The 17940-nt window shown below is 48.4% G+C and overlaps 1 protein-coding gene across 2 annotated transcripts in view; it reads right to left on the bottom strand.

Moving 5' to 3' along the window:
* Window positions 1-17940, bottom strand: part of syne1b (spectrin repeat containing, nuclear envelope 1b) — a gene marked incomplete at its 5' end in the record, with an annotated part of 78660 nt that overhangs the window by 25874 nt on the left and 34846 nt on the right. For both annotated transcript variants that reach the window (XM_084438205.1, XM_084438204.1), the window contains 35 exons: window positions 73-234; window positions 447-566; window positions 1185-1325; window positions 1509-1706; window positions 1899-2042; window positions 2142-2324; window positions 2428-2550; window positions 2738-2923; window positions 3040-3177; window positions 3409-3591; window positions 3674-3826; window positions 3937-4092; window positions 4231-4396; window positions 4505-4773; window positions 4895-5113; window positions 5516-5660; window positions 5832-6169; window positions 6306-8466; window positions 8852-9117; window positions 10371-10547; window positions 10651-10776; window positions 11487-11633; window positions 11760-11936; window positions 12128-12295; window positions 12516-12668; window positions 12822-13148; window positions 13326-13496; window positions 13594-13749; window positions 13990-14307; window positions 15322-15486; window positions 15625-15768; window positions 15879-16028; window positions 16372-16548; window positions 16640-16804; window positions 17219-17374. In XM_084438205.1, the coding sequence (XP_084294331.1) occupies window positions 73-234; window positions 447-566; window positions 1185-1325; window positions 1509-1706; window positions 1899-2042; window positions 2142-2324; window positions 2428-2550; window positions 2738-2923; window positions 3040-3177; window positions 3409-3591; window positions 3674-3826; window positions 3937-4092; window positions 4231-4396; window positions 4505-4773; window positions 4895-5113; window positions 5516-5660; window positions 5832-6169; window positions 6306-8466; window positions 8852-9117; window positions 10371-10547; window positions 10651-10776; window positions 11487-11633; window positions 11760-11936; window positions 12128-12295; window positions 12516-12668; window positions 12822-13148; window positions 13326-13496; window positions 13594-13749; window positions 13990-14307; window positions 15322-15486; window positions 15625-15768; window positions 15879-16028; window positions 16372-16548; window positions 16640-16804; window positions 17219-17374 (8328 nt within the window). The remainder of the gene's footprint in view (window positions 1-72; window positions 235-446; window positions 567-1184; window positions 1326-1508; window positions 1707-1898; window positions 2043-2141; window positions 2325-2427; window positions 2551-2737; window positions 2924-3039; window positions 3178-3408; window positions 3592-3673; window positions 3827-3936; window positions 4093-4230; window positions 4397-4504; window positions 4774-4894; window positions 5114-5515; window positions 5661-5831; window positions 6170-6305; window positions 8467-8851; window positions 9118-10370; window positions 10548-10650; window positions 10777-11486; window positions 11634-11759; window positions 11937-12127; window positions 12296-12515; window positions 12669-12821; window positions 13149-13325; window positions 13497-13593; window positions 13750-13989; window positions 14308-15321; window positions 15487-15624; window positions 15769-15878; window positions 16029-16371; window positions 16549-16639; window positions 16805-17218; window positions 17375-17940) is intronic.

The raw sequence follows: 17940 nt of genomic DNA, 5'->3' as shown, positions 1-17940 counted from the left end.
AATTAGGGCTGCGTCTTGTTTTTGCTTACGTGTACAGAGCGCAGAGTACAATGAAGGATGTCTGTCTCTCACCTGATGGTCCTCCATGTGACTATCTGGGCTCCTGTCTGCCTCCAGTGGCTTGTTGAGTTTGGTCTCCAAGGCCTCCATCTTGGAGGAGATGGCCTGGAGGGAGCCCTGATAGCGCTGCTGCTTCTCCAGGGCTTCGTACAGAGTCCTCTGCTTCTCACTGATCTGCACAGGGAGGGATGGGACATGTATAGAACATAACAGTATGCAACCAGAATGGCCACACTATGATCGGCGTTGTAACATAATGTACTGCAGTATAAAAAACTGAGTGAGTAAACAGTACTGGTATCTCACAATGTGCTAAAAACACCACTTCACTAAAGGTAATCATCATCAGAGTGATGAAGCTGAGGCCTGGGTAAAAGTGTCCATACCACATTATTCAGGGTCTCCCAGGACCGCTGCAGGTCATCTAGGTTTGCCACAGACTCGAAGGTCGGGTCATACAGCTGCTGAACGGGAGCTCTGATCAGAGTGGCTCGCCCCAGTCCCATCTAGGAGAAGCCATGAAATAGTAATCAATACGGTATACTACAGTAAACAGTGATGAATACGGTATACTACAACTGTATAGTAAACAGTGATGAATACGGTATACTACAACTGTATAGTAAACAGTGATCATTACGGTATACTACAACTATAGTAAACAGTGATCATTACGGTATACTACAACTGTATAGTAAACAGTGATCATTACGGTATACTACAACTGTATAGTAAACAGTGATCAATACGGTATACTACAACTGTATAGTAAACAATGATCAATACGGTATACTACAACTGTATAGTAAACAGTGATCAATACGGTATACTACAACTGTATAGTAAACAGTGATCATTACGGTATACTACAACTGTATAGTAAATGGTTTGAATACAGGAAGTCGTGGGATGCTGATACAATACTTTACATGGTATAGAGGTATGTCAATGTTAGTAGCAAAGCTCTTCATGGAGAGGTGCAGTAAGGATTAATTGTGGTGTGAACACAAGCAAATTTGGGCAGACAGATACTACTGCTCAGAAAGAAAGAAAGAAAGAAAGAAAGAAAGAAAGAAAGAAAGAAAGAAAGAAAGAAAGAAAGAAAGAAAGAAAGGAGGTGATACCTTGCTAAGAGAAGCATCAGTGTTAGCGTTGGGAGAGGGGGAGCGACAGACAGGAGGAGAGGAGACCTCGCTGCTGGTTCCCTCCTCCCCAGACTCCTCTGTGACGGGGGACAGCAGGGTGTGACAGCGACCAGCACTCATCTGACAACCCAAGCAACAGGTTAACAGACTGAGAGAAAGTTAGAGTGCAAAGTTAATGAATTAAACCATGTAGCTAGGCCAGAAACCACTAAACCCAATAGAAAGAAATCACATTAAGAGTTTTAATTATTCCCGTAACAAATACACTCTACTCTACTGGGAAAAATCTCCACGGCCTCTCACCGTAACCATGGAGGGCTGAGCTGACTGTTTCTTGGAGGGTCTCTCCCCATCCATCTCCTCCAGCCCCTCAGAGAGGCCCTCTATGTCGCTCACGGTCAGCAGCGTAGTGGCGTGTTTGGCCTTCACAGCCAACATTTTACACTTGGAGTTCAGGGACGCTATCTGCTCCTGGTAACCTTTGATCTTCTGGGCCAACTCCTGTTCAAAACAATCCCCCAAACTGTGAGTCAGTGAATGAAACCATCAAATTCAGACTGCATGTTTGGAAGAATTGCGTGGATAGAGTGGCTACTTATCAGTGTGGTTATAACGGCTATAGGGAATGTAAAAACAAATGTACATACATGTCATGCATAATGCCTGAGTACTGTATATCTCTCTGTACTGTACCTCATGGTGGAGGATCTGAGCCTGCAGCTCCTGGATGTTGCTGGTGGGGATGGGACGGTCCTGGATGACCCGGTGGGCGTCCTCTATCAACCCCTGCAGGTGCCTCACTTCCTGTTCATACTGCTCATACTGCACTACAGCTTCCTGGGAGAAGACAGAACCAGCCACTCATATCATCTCCCTGGGACCCCCAATTAAGGAAGGTGTGATGTTATCAACATGAAGGCCAACGGTGCCCCCTACCTGCAGGATGTTGCACTGCTGAATGGCGATGTGCTGCAACTGGCTGGCTTCCTGCTGGAGGCCCAGGGCAGTGCGACAGATGGCCAGGTTGGGCATCACTTCCTCCGGGACGCGCAGGGCGCTCTGACACAACTGCACCGCCTGCACCTGCTGCTTAAAGCTCTCCATCTCAGACAGCAGACGCTGAAAAGACAGTAGGAGAGTTTACATTCTCTGTAGCTTGCAACAAGTGCTCACGGCAGGTGGATATAATTAGCTATTATAGAGGCTTGTCGAATTAAGTTACCTGTCTCTGAGCCAGCTGCTCTTTGAGACTCAGGCGTGCCAGTTCTGGGGAGGTCAGGGTAGCTTGGAGCTGCTCCAGAGCAACGTGTAGGGCCTTCACCTCATACTCCAGCACCTCCATGCTCTGAGGACAGAACACGCATAGGTCAGAATGATCAGATTCAACTGTATATGAGATTATATACAATTATATAACCTCATCTATTGAGCTAGGGGCAAAATGGTTATTCAAAGAATAATAAGAATGCTAAAACGGATTTTAGAGCTGCCATAAACAAGCTTGTTAATATTTTGGACCGGTAGCGGAGCACCTTGGCCGCGTCCTGCAGGCTCTGCAGCCGAGTCCGGATGCTCTGCTGCAGCTCCTCGGCCTGGCGGCTGAGCTCGCACACCTGCTGGCTCATGGCCTCCACCTGCAGCACCTCTGACAGCAGCACCACCTTCTCCCCCATGGCCTCCAGGTCACCATGGAGCTCCCGGGACTCGCGCAGCACAGACTGGAAGTGTCAGAGGAGGAGGACCCAGACAGAGGACTATATCAGAAACAATGTCCGTGTGGCAGTGGGATTTCATCAGACCTGCACCCCCCGGCGTGCGTGGAGCTCCGACCCACCTGGTACATCCTTATCTGTTCCTGTAGATGAGCCGAGGAGTTCCAGATGATGTTTGCCCTCACCAGGCCCTTGGCTTTCTCCGACCACCTCACAATGAACTCCAGCATCTCATTATACTCATCTAAATGGGTGCCAGCCTGCACAGCAGAGATAAGACATGCACCATGGGACCATAGACCTACATAGTAGCACCAGAACTACTCTACAATATGATTCATGGGAAATAAAAATAGACGCTTTTGTGTGATATAAATAGCAGCTTTTGTATGATCACAATGGCAACACACATGAAAATAAGCCTTAGGGTCCACACAGCTTTTAATAACATGTTTTCTATTCCTTTTCTGATGTACAGTATAGATTCTAACCTTTTTAAGCCAAAAGGTTCGACACTCTGCAAGCCTGGCCGTGTGGCGATGGATCTCCCGTAACTTGGAGATGGCATCGCTCAGCTGCTTAGCCAGGATGGGGTTTCTTCTACCAAACTCCTGAGCTGCGGCGTCCAGTTCTGAGAGAGTCCGACCACAGCTGTCCAAGTCCTCACACAGACTCTGAGGAGAGACAGTCTGTTTAGAACCTGACAAACATTCTCCAGAGGAGAAACACACACGTCACGTATCATTTCCCTCACACCTTGGTCTCATCTTTGGCATGGTCAACGTCGGTTGTTTTTTCCTTGAGCTGTGTGGAGACGCCTTTCAGCTTCTCAGACAAGTCATGGATCCTCGAGCTGAAGTCTTCCTTTATGTCTCTGGTTTTCTGAATTTCTCTCTCTTTAGATAGAACCTTGAGCATTCATCATAAGAGGAAATAAAATACAAATATTAAAGTGTTATCATCTTTTCCACAAAAGAAAACATGGGGGAACAATGGACGATACGTGTCCAGTAGCCCACCTGGTCCTCAATGGCACCCAATGCAAGGGAGGCCTCAGCCAGCTGCATGGAGATCTCTGAAGGTAGGATGGTGTACAGATCCAGATACTTGCTCTGCTGCTGCTCGGCAATCTTATCCACACTCTGACGATAGGTGATCACATCGCCATGCACAACCTGTAAGCAACAGGCACAAGACACTCAACCGACTATTCTTTTAACAGGTGTACTTTGTCGACCGGCACGCTTCATGAGTTATGGATGTTGTATAAGTGGGTTGTCTTTGTGGTTTGGTACGATTGGCTGACTGATTACCTCCAACTCCTGCAGTAGAGTGTCAATATCTGTTGTGGGGTTGAGGAGTAGCTCCCTGGTCTCCTGGATCCAGGCCTTAATCACACTCAGGTCCTTCTCCACCTCCTCTCTGTCCCTCAGCTCTTGGCCGGCCTGAGAGCGCCTGGTTCGGGACTGCACAAGGATGCTGGAGCAGACAGAAGCGAACCCCGTCTCTCAGTATTCTAGTCCTTGATAGTTGGGCTCTTCGACACAATCGACAGATCTGATTCCAACGTCATTAACCCCAACCTACCTTTCCAGGTGGTCGTGCACAGCCCTGATCTCCTGCAGGCTGGGCAGCTCCTCCTGGCCGTTGGTGGGCGAGGGCACCTCCACGTCATGCAGCAGGCCCAGGGCGTACTGCCGGAGCAGGGCGAGCGAGGACAGCTCCCGCTCCACGTTCTGGCTCAGCAGCTCATGCTGCCCCAGCACAGACTGCAGGCTGGCCTTTGAGACCTTCTCCACCGCGCACTCCGGGAGGCGGCTCTGCAGCTCATCCGAGACCATCGTCAGCTTCGCGATCTGGGAGGAAGACAGAAAATTGACTGTCGTGAAACTCACACACACACAGTATACAGTACTAGTTAACAAAATGAATCACAAAGTGCAGCTGTGGCCGTTCCCGTGAAAGGCATTGCTTTACCTTCTCTCTGAAGGTCCTCCACTCCTGGGCTGTGTCCTCGAGGACCCTCTCCTGTCCTCGAGCCACGCTGCGTAGCCGCGTCCAGCGTTGCCACACGGTGGTCATGGATCGACTGATGGTGGCCTTGCTGGCGTCGCTCCCCACCAGCTCCAGCTGGGACGCCTGCTCCTCCAAACCAGTCAGTTTCTCCTGGAAGCTGCTCACCATTGATACAAGGGACTGGGGGAGAAAGAAGGGAATGTGCACACAAGGGGATTTATTGTCAGCAAGGTTATCCAACATCAACATCTTCTTCATGTTTGAACAAAATATATAGAATTGAGAGAAAAGATCAATGGTCCATGGAGCATTGGAAGGTGCAACCTTTTCTCTGAATTTGAGATATTATTAATAATATTACTATGATTATGATTATTATTAACAATAATAATAATATTATTAATAATAATAATCACAATACTAATAACAATAATAATAATAATAATAGTAATTCATTATATAATATTAATAGTATTACTATTATGCCCTTGGGTCAGCATGTCACCAAACAAGATGTGTGTTTTCTTTTATTGATGAACAGAATATATAGTCTGGCTTCCTGGTTCTGTAGCTGTTACTTACCCTGTGACTCCTCAGCCTGTCCTCGGCCTCCTGGCTCGTGGCCGCTTTAGCGGTGGAGAACTCTGTCAGCTTCTTCTCTGCCTCGTTCATCAGCTCGATGATGGTCTGCCTGGCCTCCTGGTAGGACTTCCACTGAGCCACACAGCTGGGGACCATACAAACATTTGTTGAAAGGGAACAGCTGGTCTAAATGGAACAGTGACAAGTTGCCATAACATACTTGTCGTCTTAAATGACATGCAGATACATTAAAATGACAATGGGAGATTGTCACTGCCACATGGCACAAAAGGTCTCTACTGTCTTCCTACTCTACCTGTGCAGCACGTCGTGGTGACACTGCAGCTGGTCCCTGACCTCCACGCCTCTCTGCTGGGCCGACTCCACGCTCAGCCGGAGTTGCTCCTTGGCCATGGGGTTGACCAGGTTCTCCAGCTGGGGCGGCAGGGCTTCCAGCTCCTCCAGGTGGGTGAGGAACTCCTGCTCGGTGGCCATGATGTCCTCCTGCTGCCGGAGGCACTCCTCGTAGTTCTCCACGTCCACCCCGAGACTGGCCTGCTGCAGGAAGGACACGGCGTCCTCCAGCCACTCACAGGCGGACTGCATCCTGAAGTGGTACTTCTGACACAGTGCCAAGGCTTGCTCCAGGGTGAGCTGGAGAGAAGAGCAAAGGACAGATGAGGTATGGTAGATATATGGATATTTATCAAATGAAAGCAAAACAGAATAACGTTATACAGTATAATGACAACTATTTCACTGATCCCACCAAATGGTGAGATGATTGTACCTGTTTGGAGCTCAGAGCTAGTTGTACATCAGCCTGCAACTTGGCCATTTCCTCCAGGCTAAGATCCACGTGGGGCGGGACAAGCTCATTGGCACTGGTGTACTTCTGCTTCTCCCTGGTGCTTAGCGCAGCCACAATCCTCAGCCGAGACTGCACCTCCTCCTGCATGATCTGCTGCTTCCTGATCTCCTCCTGGACCTTCTCCACCCTAACGTCCACGATCACGGCACAGCCGAGCTCGTCCCTGATCTGCTCGAGCCAGTCCAGTGTCCTCTTCACCTCAGTCTCAAAGTCTTTGCTCTGGACAAACCGGTTCTCGCACTCCTCAATCAGCTCCCCCACGGCTGACTGCAGGGACTGCAGCTCGTCCTGCCACAGCACCACCTGCTCCCGGGAGGCCTCGTGGGCGGCTTGGTCCACGTGAGGGGCCAGGCTGTCCATCTGCTCCATCAGCTTGGACAGGTGGGAGTTGGCGCTCTGGAGGCTCCCCGCCAGGGCATGGTAGTTCTTCAGCCTCTCCTCGGCCGACTGAGTCTCTGCGTTGACTTTGACCAGCTGCTCTTTGGTGGCCTTCAGCTCCGAGTCCACCTGCAAGGCCATGGCTTTGTGGTCCTCGAACGACTCCAGAGTGTCCTCTAGATGTTCCACTTTCTGTTCTATCAGCCTCTTCAGCCCGTTGTAAAGACTCACCAGTTGGGTCATCTCCTCGGGTCTCCAGGGTTGACCGGTGCTGCGGAAGCCTTCCTTCTTCTGGTTCAGTTCACTGACAGCCAGCCCAAGGTTGCTTAGATCCCCCTGAAGAGTTTTATAATCGCTCTGTAAGCTGACCACCTCCTCCGTCTGGAGGCCCACAGGTTGGGTGCCCAGGGTATGGAACTGATCCTCGAGTTCTTTCAGAGCTCTGTGGGTCACGTCTATGAAAGAGGTGTACTCCTTACGTGCTAGAATAGCCTGCTGGATTTTCTCCTGTTTTTCTCTGGCCAGAGCCAATATGCTGTTGTACTGTTGAGGGAGAACAATGAGTTTCTCGTCAAGGTAGCAGTGGTCCACCTCATTCAGAGTGGGCAGGATCTCCTGGCCAGCTCTCTGGACGATGAGCAGGAGGTTCTCATACTCCATCGCTTGTTCTATTATCTGTTGGTACTTCATAAGCTGAACGTTCAATTCCTCATCTCCATTCATTAAATTGATCTCAGGGAAGGTCACAATATCTGCTTGCTTCAACCACTGACATGTTTTTTCTAGGTCTGCCTTGAAGTACTTTCTTGACACAAGTACCTTCTCCAACTCCTGTAGTCTCTGGCCACACTTCTGCAGGGCTTTCTCAAAGATGATCTGCAGCTCCTGCAGTTTAGTGAGCATCTCAGCCTTCTCATCCTCTGTGGCATCCCGCATCAGGTCTCTTCCCTGAGACCACAGAGAGGTCAGCTCGCTCTGGTAGGCCTTCAGGCTGCACTGGATGTTCCTACAAGTCCTCACCTGCTTAGCCAAGTCATCGGGTAAGAGGGCGATGTACTCCTCTGCCTGGGCCTTCTTCTCATTCTGCTGGACCCAGGTGATGGACTGGCTGACAGCCAGCAGAAACTGTGTCCTTTCTGTGAAAGCCTTACTGAGGTGTTTCCTGCGCTGGGCCACCTGTACACTCAGGGATTCCACCTGAGTCTGGGTGTCTGAGATCAGCTGCTGCAGATGCTGGCGCTCGCTGAGTCCCAGGTTGGCTAGCACCCTGTCTGCGTCGGCCATGGCCTGGGCCAGCAAGAGCTGCTTGGCCTCTAGCTCACTGCAGATGCTGAGGTGGTCGAAGAGGAAACTCTGAGCCAGCTCTGGAGGAGGACTCATCTTCATGGCTTCGGACAGGGCCGGCTGCTGCTCCTCGGCCCACTCCCGTGCTTCTCGCAACCGGGCCTCCACATGGCCCATGTCCTCCAGGGTCATCACCGAGTCCTGGATCTTCCGCTCAATCAAGCTCTGAAGCTGGGCCCAGCGCTGCTCAAAGTGGCTGATCTGCTCTTTGACCAGCTCCTTGTCGTCCAGATTCAGATGGTGAAGGACCTTCTGTCTCTGGTCTTTCAAGTCCTCCAGGGTTCCTCTCTGGTCTTCCAGAGCCACAGCGAGTTTTCTGAGGGCCTCCAAGTGTTCAGAAGAACTTTCAGCATCCGTTCTGGCAAGAAAACAAAAACATCTAATGAACTTGTTTGTGTGTTTATTTGTTTGTCCTTGTGGACTGCTGCTGTAACGATGTAATTTCCTTCTGGGATCAATAAAATATAGAGAGATAGGTAGCCCATAGGTAGATCTATCTATCTATCTATCTATCTATCTATCTATCTATCTATCTATCTATCTATCTATCTATCTATCTATCTGTCTGTCTGTCTGTCTGTCTGTCTGTCTGTCTGTCTGTCTGTCTGTCTACAGTGTATCTATCTAGTATCTATCTCATAGAACAAAATTGAATAAAAACCAATAGATTACTTTTTACCCAGCTACCGTATTTAACTTATATGATAAGAGCACTGTAAGGAGACATACGGACATAACCCCACCTTGCCAGAGTGTCCCACTCCTTGGACACCTGTTCAAACAATGCCTCCATGGCTGTGATGCAGTCATGGTATTCCCTGGTCCTCTGCAGGTCCTCCTGCCTCTGGCCCAGCAGCTTGTTAGCCTGGTGACACAGATCCAGCCACGAGTGGCTGAGACGGCCTATCTCCGTGTGTTCTGGGGAGTCCTGGCCCCCCATCAGTCTGCTCACACTCTCCGTCATCTTGGTAAGGATGCTCTGTTTGGACTGCAGCTGCTGGTTGAACTCCTGTCGGACAAAGCAGGAAGATGGAATCACTATTGGTTTTTAAACAAGCAGTGTGCTGAAATGAATATACAGGTGCATCCCCCCAAAAATTAATATTCGATTAGATTAGATCCATTACACAAAGTGAAATATTTAGTCTTTTTTGTTTTAACATTTATGATTGTACAGTATGTCCAGTATGTTCATTTATACACTCAATACTTCGGGGTCGGGGCTCCTTTTGCACAAATAACATGGAGCGTGGTGAAGAATCTAGGGAGAAATGTCTATAACATCTACAGAGGCTTACTACTATGTATTTGATTTAATGTGTTTGTTTTCACGTGGACACTGTGTAGTCGATAGAGTGAGGGAGACAGCTGCTGCTGCTGCTGTGACCGTTCGGGGTAGTGGGTGTCAAGAGGTCACACTTAGGCCACAGGGGGGGCCTCTCCTCTGGGGTATCAATGGCACATCTCTATGGGACACTATAAACAGACACAACCCAGACTGACAACCAATGGTGATTAAGACATCAGGTTAGAGTGACAGGCGACACATCTGTATGGTCACTCCTCCACCAATCTAGCTTCACTAGGCCCTAAACGGGCAGGCCTAGGCGTGGGGGGGGGGGCCGGGAGAGCACTATTTAACGTCTCAACCAAACCTTGAGACTTCGATTTGGAAACGGTAGGCAACTCAGCCGGACAGATTCGCTGCTCCCAGCAGGCAGACACGCTGATAAGACCATGCGGGGAGGGAAGTCTAAGGCCTTGACTTCGCGCCACAGCCGCAGCCAGCAGAGAAGCAGGGAGAGAGAGAGACTATGGAAACATCCAAGTGTTCCATGTGATTGTATCTTTGTACAATAAATCTATCATCTGTCGCCGCTTCCAATCCCGTGTTGGGGTGATTTCATCAATGACTATCACAACAAGAAGGCTATTAATATTGTGGTTCATAATTAGATGATGCTGCAACTCTTATCAAGGCTTACAAAAAAAGTACATAACGCAGAGCAACAGAAGAAGAAAAGACCTCAAAAGCCAACAGTGGCATTGAAATATTTCACTTCATGTGTAATGAATCTATAATTTATGAAAGTTTCACTTTTTGAATTAAATTACGGAAAATAATCCAAATTTCAATATTCAAATTTTCTGAGATGCACCTGTACTGTATTGGAGGAACTGAAACCACAACAGACACACTTGTGTGCATATAAAACCATAAGATGAGGTACAGTAGGAGGAGAGTGTGTGACTGCGTCTGACCTTAGCCTGAGTGAGCATGTTGTGAGCTATCTTGGTCTCCAGCTCGGCAGGTCTCCGGGAGAGGCTGAGAAGCTGCTGCTCCATGTCCTGGAAGAGGGCGGAGAGCTCCTGCTTTTGCTCCTTGATCTCCCTCCAGCCCTCTGACAGCTCCTGGGAGTTTGCCATCTTCTCCTCAATCTGAGACAGTACGCATAGCATCAAGTTACCCTTTGTGGGAATTTCAGACAAGTGTGTCAGATGGAAAGGTTATTAAATGTAATTGAAAGGTCAGTCTACTCACTGTGTGTTTGAGCCGCTGGACCTCTGCCGCTGTGGCTCTCACGGCATCATCAGACAGGTCACACACAGAACACACAAGGTCCAGATATGTACTGGCCTGCTCCTGGAGGGCCCTGTAGTGCTTCACCTGAACAGACAAAGATAATAATGTAATTATCAACTAGGCAAAACATCTTTATTTTCTTCAATTCATATACTATTCTTTAATCCATATTGGTGGTGATTCACTGTACAATATCTTAGTAAATATCAAAATATCTATGTTTAAGTTAAGTTAAGTTTAAATCAAAGGAGGTTATTACGACTAGTTGTACTTTTTTAAAATAATACATTAATTGTTGTCAGCTTAATTGATTTCTGTTGCCTATGTTGTATGTTCGTTTTTGTGTAGTGATTATGAATATTGCTATTTGTTTTGTTTGTTACTTATTGTTTGCTTGCTGTTACTTACTGTTTGTTTGCTTGTTTGTTTGTTGTATGTGCTGTGACTATGTGTTGTGACTTGTAGTAATTTGTTTGTGACTTGTCGTAACTTGCTTGTTTTAACTTATTTTAAGCTGCCATTTGACCCTGTTTTGGCCAGTTCTCACTTGTAAAATAGGTTTAAACCTCAATGTTGACTTCCTGGTTAAATAAAGGTTATACATAATATTAAAAGCACTGCTGTACTTAGCATCACAACAGCAACCAAAACAATGACAGTCATTGTTTTCGTTACCATGGAAATTTGAATGTTGAAGTTACACAACACGGCTGTCATAATGACACATTGGGTGTCACTTGATTCCAATGTTCTGCTATAAAAAGAGCAGGGAGCAGTGTTCACTCAGTCAGTACCTGTTTGAGCGCCTCCTGCAGGCCCGAGGGAGGTTGATCATGCAGCTGCAGCTCATCCTGCACTGTGGAGAGCCAGGTCTGGCACTGCTGCAATGTGTCCTGGTGACTGACTTGCTTCTGGAGCTCCCTGTCCAGACTCTGGTAGACCTGGGGAGACAGATATACAGAAGAGCCATACACAGGTTAGTGGGACACTTCATGATAGGAATAATCAAATATGCCTGTTGACCTCAGGTACGGTACAGTAGATAAGAGAGTTACAGTATTACTTACGCGCTGGGAGGTGCTGCAAATGGCTGAGTAGCTGTCTCTGGTGCCCTGCTGGTGTGCCTGGACCTGCTGACTGATCTTAGCCTGCACTTGGTCTGTGCAGCTGGCGACAAGATCCTCTCCTTTCCCTTTAAGACTGGTCAGGCGCTCCTCAAAGCTGGCTATCTCCTCCATTATAGCCTGAAAATCCCACAGAAAAATACAAATATTGGTTCAGACTGAGTTAAGAAAATGAATATGATCACCATGACAACAGCCAAACAATGTCATTTAGAATGTTTGCAATGCTTGATTCGTTGTCACATCGACAGTCACTATTGCATCATCCCATTCTTTTTGCTTCTGATACAGATTCTGCCAGCAGCAGTCACCTTGTGTCGGGCCAGTTGCTGTGTGGCCATCTCCATGCTGCTTGTTTGCATGGAGTCGGAGGTGACCAGTCTGCTGGACATCTGCAGGAGCCACTTCTCTACTTCCTGCAGCTCGCTGTTGTAATCCTCATGCTCCTTCACCCACTCCACCAGGCTCTGCACCTGGGTCTGCAATCAAACACAAACTCTCCTTACACTTGGGTGCCATACAACAGACCTCTCTTCAACCAGATGTAACAGCCAGGTAGGCTCATCAGAGCACAAGCCTTCTGTGAGTAGAGGCAACTTAAAGTCCTCATGAGATGAGGAGCATTTTGTATGTGCCTTATATATCTGATAAAGTGAGAAAAAGCAGGTGTGAAATACGCCACACCATGGTAAAACCTACCTTGGCTGCAGTGCAGATGTTTTGGTAGTCTGTCTGCAGCCTGGTCATGTTGTCACTGATGGTGGCATCACGGACAGTGTCCAGCAGGGCCTCTCCTTTCTCAATGACAGACCTCACTGCTGACTCATGAGACTGCACTGTCTGCTGGATAGTCTACATGAAGGGAAAAACACAAATGTTAGTTAAATTATCTAGCTGTTACAATATTAATATATTTTTTACATAGACAGTACTGGTGAATATACAGTAAGAGTATGAATAGTAGAAGCTATTTAGGCCTAGTTGAGCAGGAGAAGTCTAGGCTACCTTGTATTTGGCCAGCTGGGCCTTCTTCTGGTAGAGTTCAGCTTTAGGCTCCACAGCAGAGTCTAACACAGCTTTGGTCTCTGCCAGCCACTGGGCCTGGGTCTTGTACTTGTCCAGGAAGTCTTTGGATAGTGAGATGCATTTCTCCAGGGAGCTGTGCTCGGCACGCAGGGCTGCCATTAGCCGCTCTAGCTGGGAGAGGCAAACCTCCAGCTCCTCCTTGAGCTGCTTGGCCTCCGGTTCCTCCAGGAAGGCAAATGCCTGGCCTGTTTTCTCCCGCATGGTCTTCAGGAAGCTGTGGCCCTGCTCCATCTCTGCCTGGAGGGCCTGAGAGACACATCATAGAAATATGGCCTGTTAGAAAATGAGGCCGCGCCTGGAACCGTTCTGAACTTCGGAACAGAGCAGAAGCAGAAGCAACACCATAAGCATTGGGAGTCTAACTGCATTATTTCCAGTGCAACTCTACTGTAGCTGCTTGAAGCAAGGCTACTCATTCTGTACCTCCAGTTTCTTCATCTTTCTCTCCATGGCAACACGGTCCACTACGTCAATCCTGATAGCCACAGTGCTGAAATTGTTCTGAGCTGTGCTCAGCCAGTCGGAGAAGGTACTGAAGACACTCTGCGCCTCCTCGATACAGGACACCTCCTCCTGTAGCTGTTTGATGGTCTCCTATGATATAAACAAACAACCAAGTCAGGCAAACAAGGAGAATCACAGATCCGGTTCCCATGAAATCAACTAGCAGATGTCTGGATGTCGGCCGTACCAGCAGGTGCAGCAGCAGGGTGTGATAGCGGGCTGTGAGCTGGGTAGCCCTGGTGCTGACCCGGCTGCTGATGTGGGTCTCGTCCAAGACCTGCTGGGCCAGAACACTCAAGCCCTCCATCTCCTCCTGGTACACCAGCACCTCCTCCTGCCAGCCCTGCAGAGAGAGAGGGAGAGGGAGAGAGAGAGAGAGAGAGAGAGAGAGAGGGGGAGAGAAAGAGAGAGAGAGAGAGAGAGAGAGAGAGAGAGACAGAGAGATGACTATTGACTAGAGAGCCCTATGATTGAAACATCAACGACAACACCAGGATACAATTCAATCTTTATATTCAACGAGCACACCAATACTAGAATAAGGTGTCATATAACAGTGTCCTCCTCTTGAACCACAACAGACCTTTATCAGTTGCAGTTGAGCATCTTTGGTTGCACGGTCAGACCTCCGATGGCTGCGCAGTTGTCCTTTGGTCTCCATGCCCTTCAGCCAGCTGTCCAGGCGCTGGAACTTCTGCTCCATCTGCCTGAGCTTGGCCAAAGCACTGTTGAGCTGGGCCCTGGTGTCCCCCAGACGGCTCTGATACAGCCTCCACTCCTGCTGGACGGTCTCGAGGACTCGATCCTCCGTCTGGGGAGCCCCCCAGGGGGTCACCTGCTCCCTGCTGACCAACAGGGTGTTGAGCAAGGCCTGGCCTTCAGAGCAGTGCCGCTGTAGCTCCTGTCAATGTACAGAGGACGTCCGTCAACAACCAGTACATTCTGAGCTCTACACATTTGATTCTTGTATGTGGAAGCTGAGAACCATCTATAGCTCAACATGGAAAAAAACAGGGAAATGGTGGTGGACTTAGGACTCAGCCGACCCTCGTCTCCATTCAAGGGGTGGATGTCGAGATGGTCTAGTCATACAGTACAAGTACTTAGGTGTGCATCTGGACAACAGGTTGGAATGGGCAGGAAACACCGAGGCCATTTACAAGAAGGGACAGTGTCGACTCTATTATTTGAGGAGGCTTAGGTCCTTTGATGTATGTACAGTAGAACCATGCTCAACACGTTCTACCAGTCTGTAGTTGCAAGTGCCATCTTCTTCGCTGTTGTGTGCTGGGGCAGCAGCATGAAAGCAGTGGACGCTAATAGGCTGAACAAACTCATCAGGAGGGCGGGCTCTGTACTAGGGGTCAGCCTGGACTCAGTAACAGTAGTTGCCGAGTGAAGCATGCTGGCCAAACTGAAGGCCATCATGGACAATGTCTCTCACCCTCTCCATGACACTCTGGTCAGGCAGAGGAGCACCTTCAGCGGCAGACTGATCCTGCCACGGTGCTCCAATGAACTCCTACGTAGGTCCTTCCTACCAGCCGCCTTTAGACTTTTTAACACCTCCTCTGACTGGCGGAATGCCATGCCATGGACTTAAATGATACTTTAGACTGGCGGGATGACATGCCATGGATTTAAATGACACTCTAGATTAGACATTAGACATTTTAGAACATTGATGGTGATTTTAGATGGTGGTTTAATTGTATTCTACTGTACTTAATTTAATAGGGATAGTTGACTGTGCCTTTTAATATCCTTGTGTGATATCTTTTTACTGTTTTTATTGTGCGTTGTGTGTGTTATGTTGTTCATGTTGTGCCTGCCTATCTATCTATCTATCTATCTATCTATCTATCTATCTATCTATCTATCTATCTATCTATCTATCTATGATGTATGTTCAGACCTGCAGCTTTTGAAGCGTCTCTTCCAGGGTTTCCACGTCTCCTTCCAGTTGGGTGTAATAGCCCAGTTTCTCCTGCTCCTTCTCCAGCCAATCTTCTAACATGTTCAGGCCTCTCTGGTACTCCTGGTGGGCCTGCACCAGCTCCTCCGCCCTGCCTACTGCCCTCTGAGACAAAAAACGAAGCCCCATTAGCACACAACAGACAAACGCAAACAGTTGATATGATTATTGTCTTGGAGCTAATTGTCTTTGAAGAACTATTTCTGTTTGGCTTTGATGATGTGCCTTCGCTGGGGACTATACCTTGGCTTTGTCTTTGACAGCGTTGTAGCGCTCCTGTAGGTCCTGGAGCTCTAGCTGGGCAACATAGTGTTCAGCCATGTTGGCACTCTTTGTGGTGATGGTGTCTAGCAGGCCGCTGTGGCTAAGCACCTCCTCGTGTAGAAGCTGAAATGACCACAGTATAAGACAAGGTTACCTCTCCAGAAAACGTATGTTTCTTTTAGTGTATATAACCAACATCACCAAGTCGCCCATGAGGAAATGACAGCTGGCACCTTGGCTTTGCCCAGGTAGGCAGTTTTGTCTCTCATCTCAGAGCACGGTTTGTCAGTAGGGTCCAGACTCTCCTCCACTCGCTCCACCCAGGCCACAAACAGGTGCACGTCCTCCTGGTAACTGGTCCACTGAGAGAGGGCACCTTCCAGCTGGCTGTAAGGATATGCAGTACAGCAAACAGTCAGACCACAAAGACAAAGATCTACTTAGGTTTACTGGAATGGAAGGCAGGCAGGCAGGCAGGCAGGCAGGCAGGCAGGCAGGCAGGCAGGCAGGCAGGCAGGCAGGCAGGCAGGCAGGCAGGCAGGCAGGTAGGCAGGTAGGCAGGTAGGTAGGTAGGTAGGTAGGTAGGTAGGTAGGTAGGTAGGTAGGTAGGTAGGTAGGTAGGTAGGTAGGTAGTACTTTATTGATCCCTGAGGGGAAAATACGTGTCCATCTTTCAAAAGAGGACAAAACCTTTCTGTTCCATTCAAAAGAGGACCGAACCTTTACAGACCTTTTGCACTGTATGGAAGCAGAGAGCAGGCCATCCCAAGAGTCCTTTAGGTCCTGGATGTGTTTGCGAACCACAGGAACTCCTTCTGCCGAAGTGTTCCTCTGAACTGACTCCCCTCTGGTGACCAACATCTTCAGCTGGATCTCCTTCTCCTGGCGAGCCGTCAGCAATGCCTAGAGACACATGACAGAGCGGTCAATCTGAGCACTGTCATTTCATCTTTAGAGAGAGGTCGTTAATGACCAAATCTGGCCTCTCCTGTACCTCCAGCTTGATCATCCTGCTGTCCAGGACATTCTTGTCCGCAGTAGGGGTGCAGTAAGTCTGCAGCATGTGGCTGGTGTCGGCCACCCAGTTCTGCAGCTCCTTCAGGCCCTGGGAGAAGAGCTGGTGCTCGGTGACGATACGGTCGATCCGCGAGGCTTTCTCCTGAAGAACGACAGATCCTGCTGCAGTCAGCACAAGTTCTCCCCTAATCAATATTCACTCATCAATATTCCTCAACATGTCAACCAGGAATTATGCCCCAGGGCAACATTAGAAGAGGAAAGTACAGTATGGGAATAAGTAAGACCAGTTATAATAGTAGTAATCTGAAGCAAAAGAAAAGCCTGCACTACAATCATTTGAGTGACCTAAAAATATTCAAGTTAATATTTTAAGGCAGTCATTTCCTTCAAAAACGATAATATCAACATGACTGGATTGTCATCATGATTGACTATCATCAGTATACAAAGTTAAATGGAGTTAATCTCCAAACAGACCAAGTCAAGTGCCTGCACCCTTGTCTCACAGCCCCTGTGGGTAGACAGAGAGGCAGGCAGGCCAAGCAGACGTTACCTTGGTCAGGTTGGTTAAAGCTAGGTACTGAGCGGAGAGCTGCGATACACGGTGCACAAAGCCCTTGCCGGCCGCGTGTTCGTCCCACAGCAGCTGGGCCTTCTCTTTCAGCCTGCTCAGCTGAACCTCCTGAGAGGCTAACTCCTCTAGCACAGACTGGAAGAGCACAAGCAGGTTATCACAGAGGCATGCAAGCCAACACAGACGAGCCCGTTGACATCAGACAGTTAGACCAGGGGGGTATTCCAGAAAGTGGGTTTAGTGAAAACTCAGTTTCTGATCTCAGCGTACATCAATTCAGCCTTCAGGGTTAGACTCAGAGTTTATTGAGTATGCTTTCTGGAATATCCCCAGGAGGTTAAGATGACAACAGAAGAAGAAGAAGGAAGAAGAAGAAGTAGAAGAGCAAGAAGAAGAGCAAGAAAGGAGAGCAAGAAAAAGAGCAAAAAAGTAGAAGAGCAAAAAGAAGGAGAGCAAGAAGAAGAGAGAAAGAAGAAGAACAGCAAGGAGAAGTAGAAGAATGGCAAGAAGAACAGCAAGAAGTAGAAGAGCAAGAAGAAAAGCAAGAAGAGGAGCAAGAAGCGGAGGAGCAAGAATAAGAAGAGCAAGATGAAGAGCAAGAAGAAGAGCAAAAGAAGAAGAAGAAGAGCATGATGAATTGCAAGGTGAAGTAGAAGAGCAAGAAGAAGAGTAGGAACAAGAGCAAGCAGAAGACCAAGGAG

This window comes from Borostomias antarcticus, assembly GCF_949987555.1.
Source record: "Borostomias antarcticus genome assembly, chromosome: 5".
Lineage (NCBI taxonomy): Eukaryota > Metazoa > Chordata > Actinopteri > Stomiiformes > Stomiidae > Borostomias > Borostomias antarcticus.
Note: the sequence above shows the minus strand (reverse complement) of the source record. Positions and strands in the feature narration are given on the sequence as shown.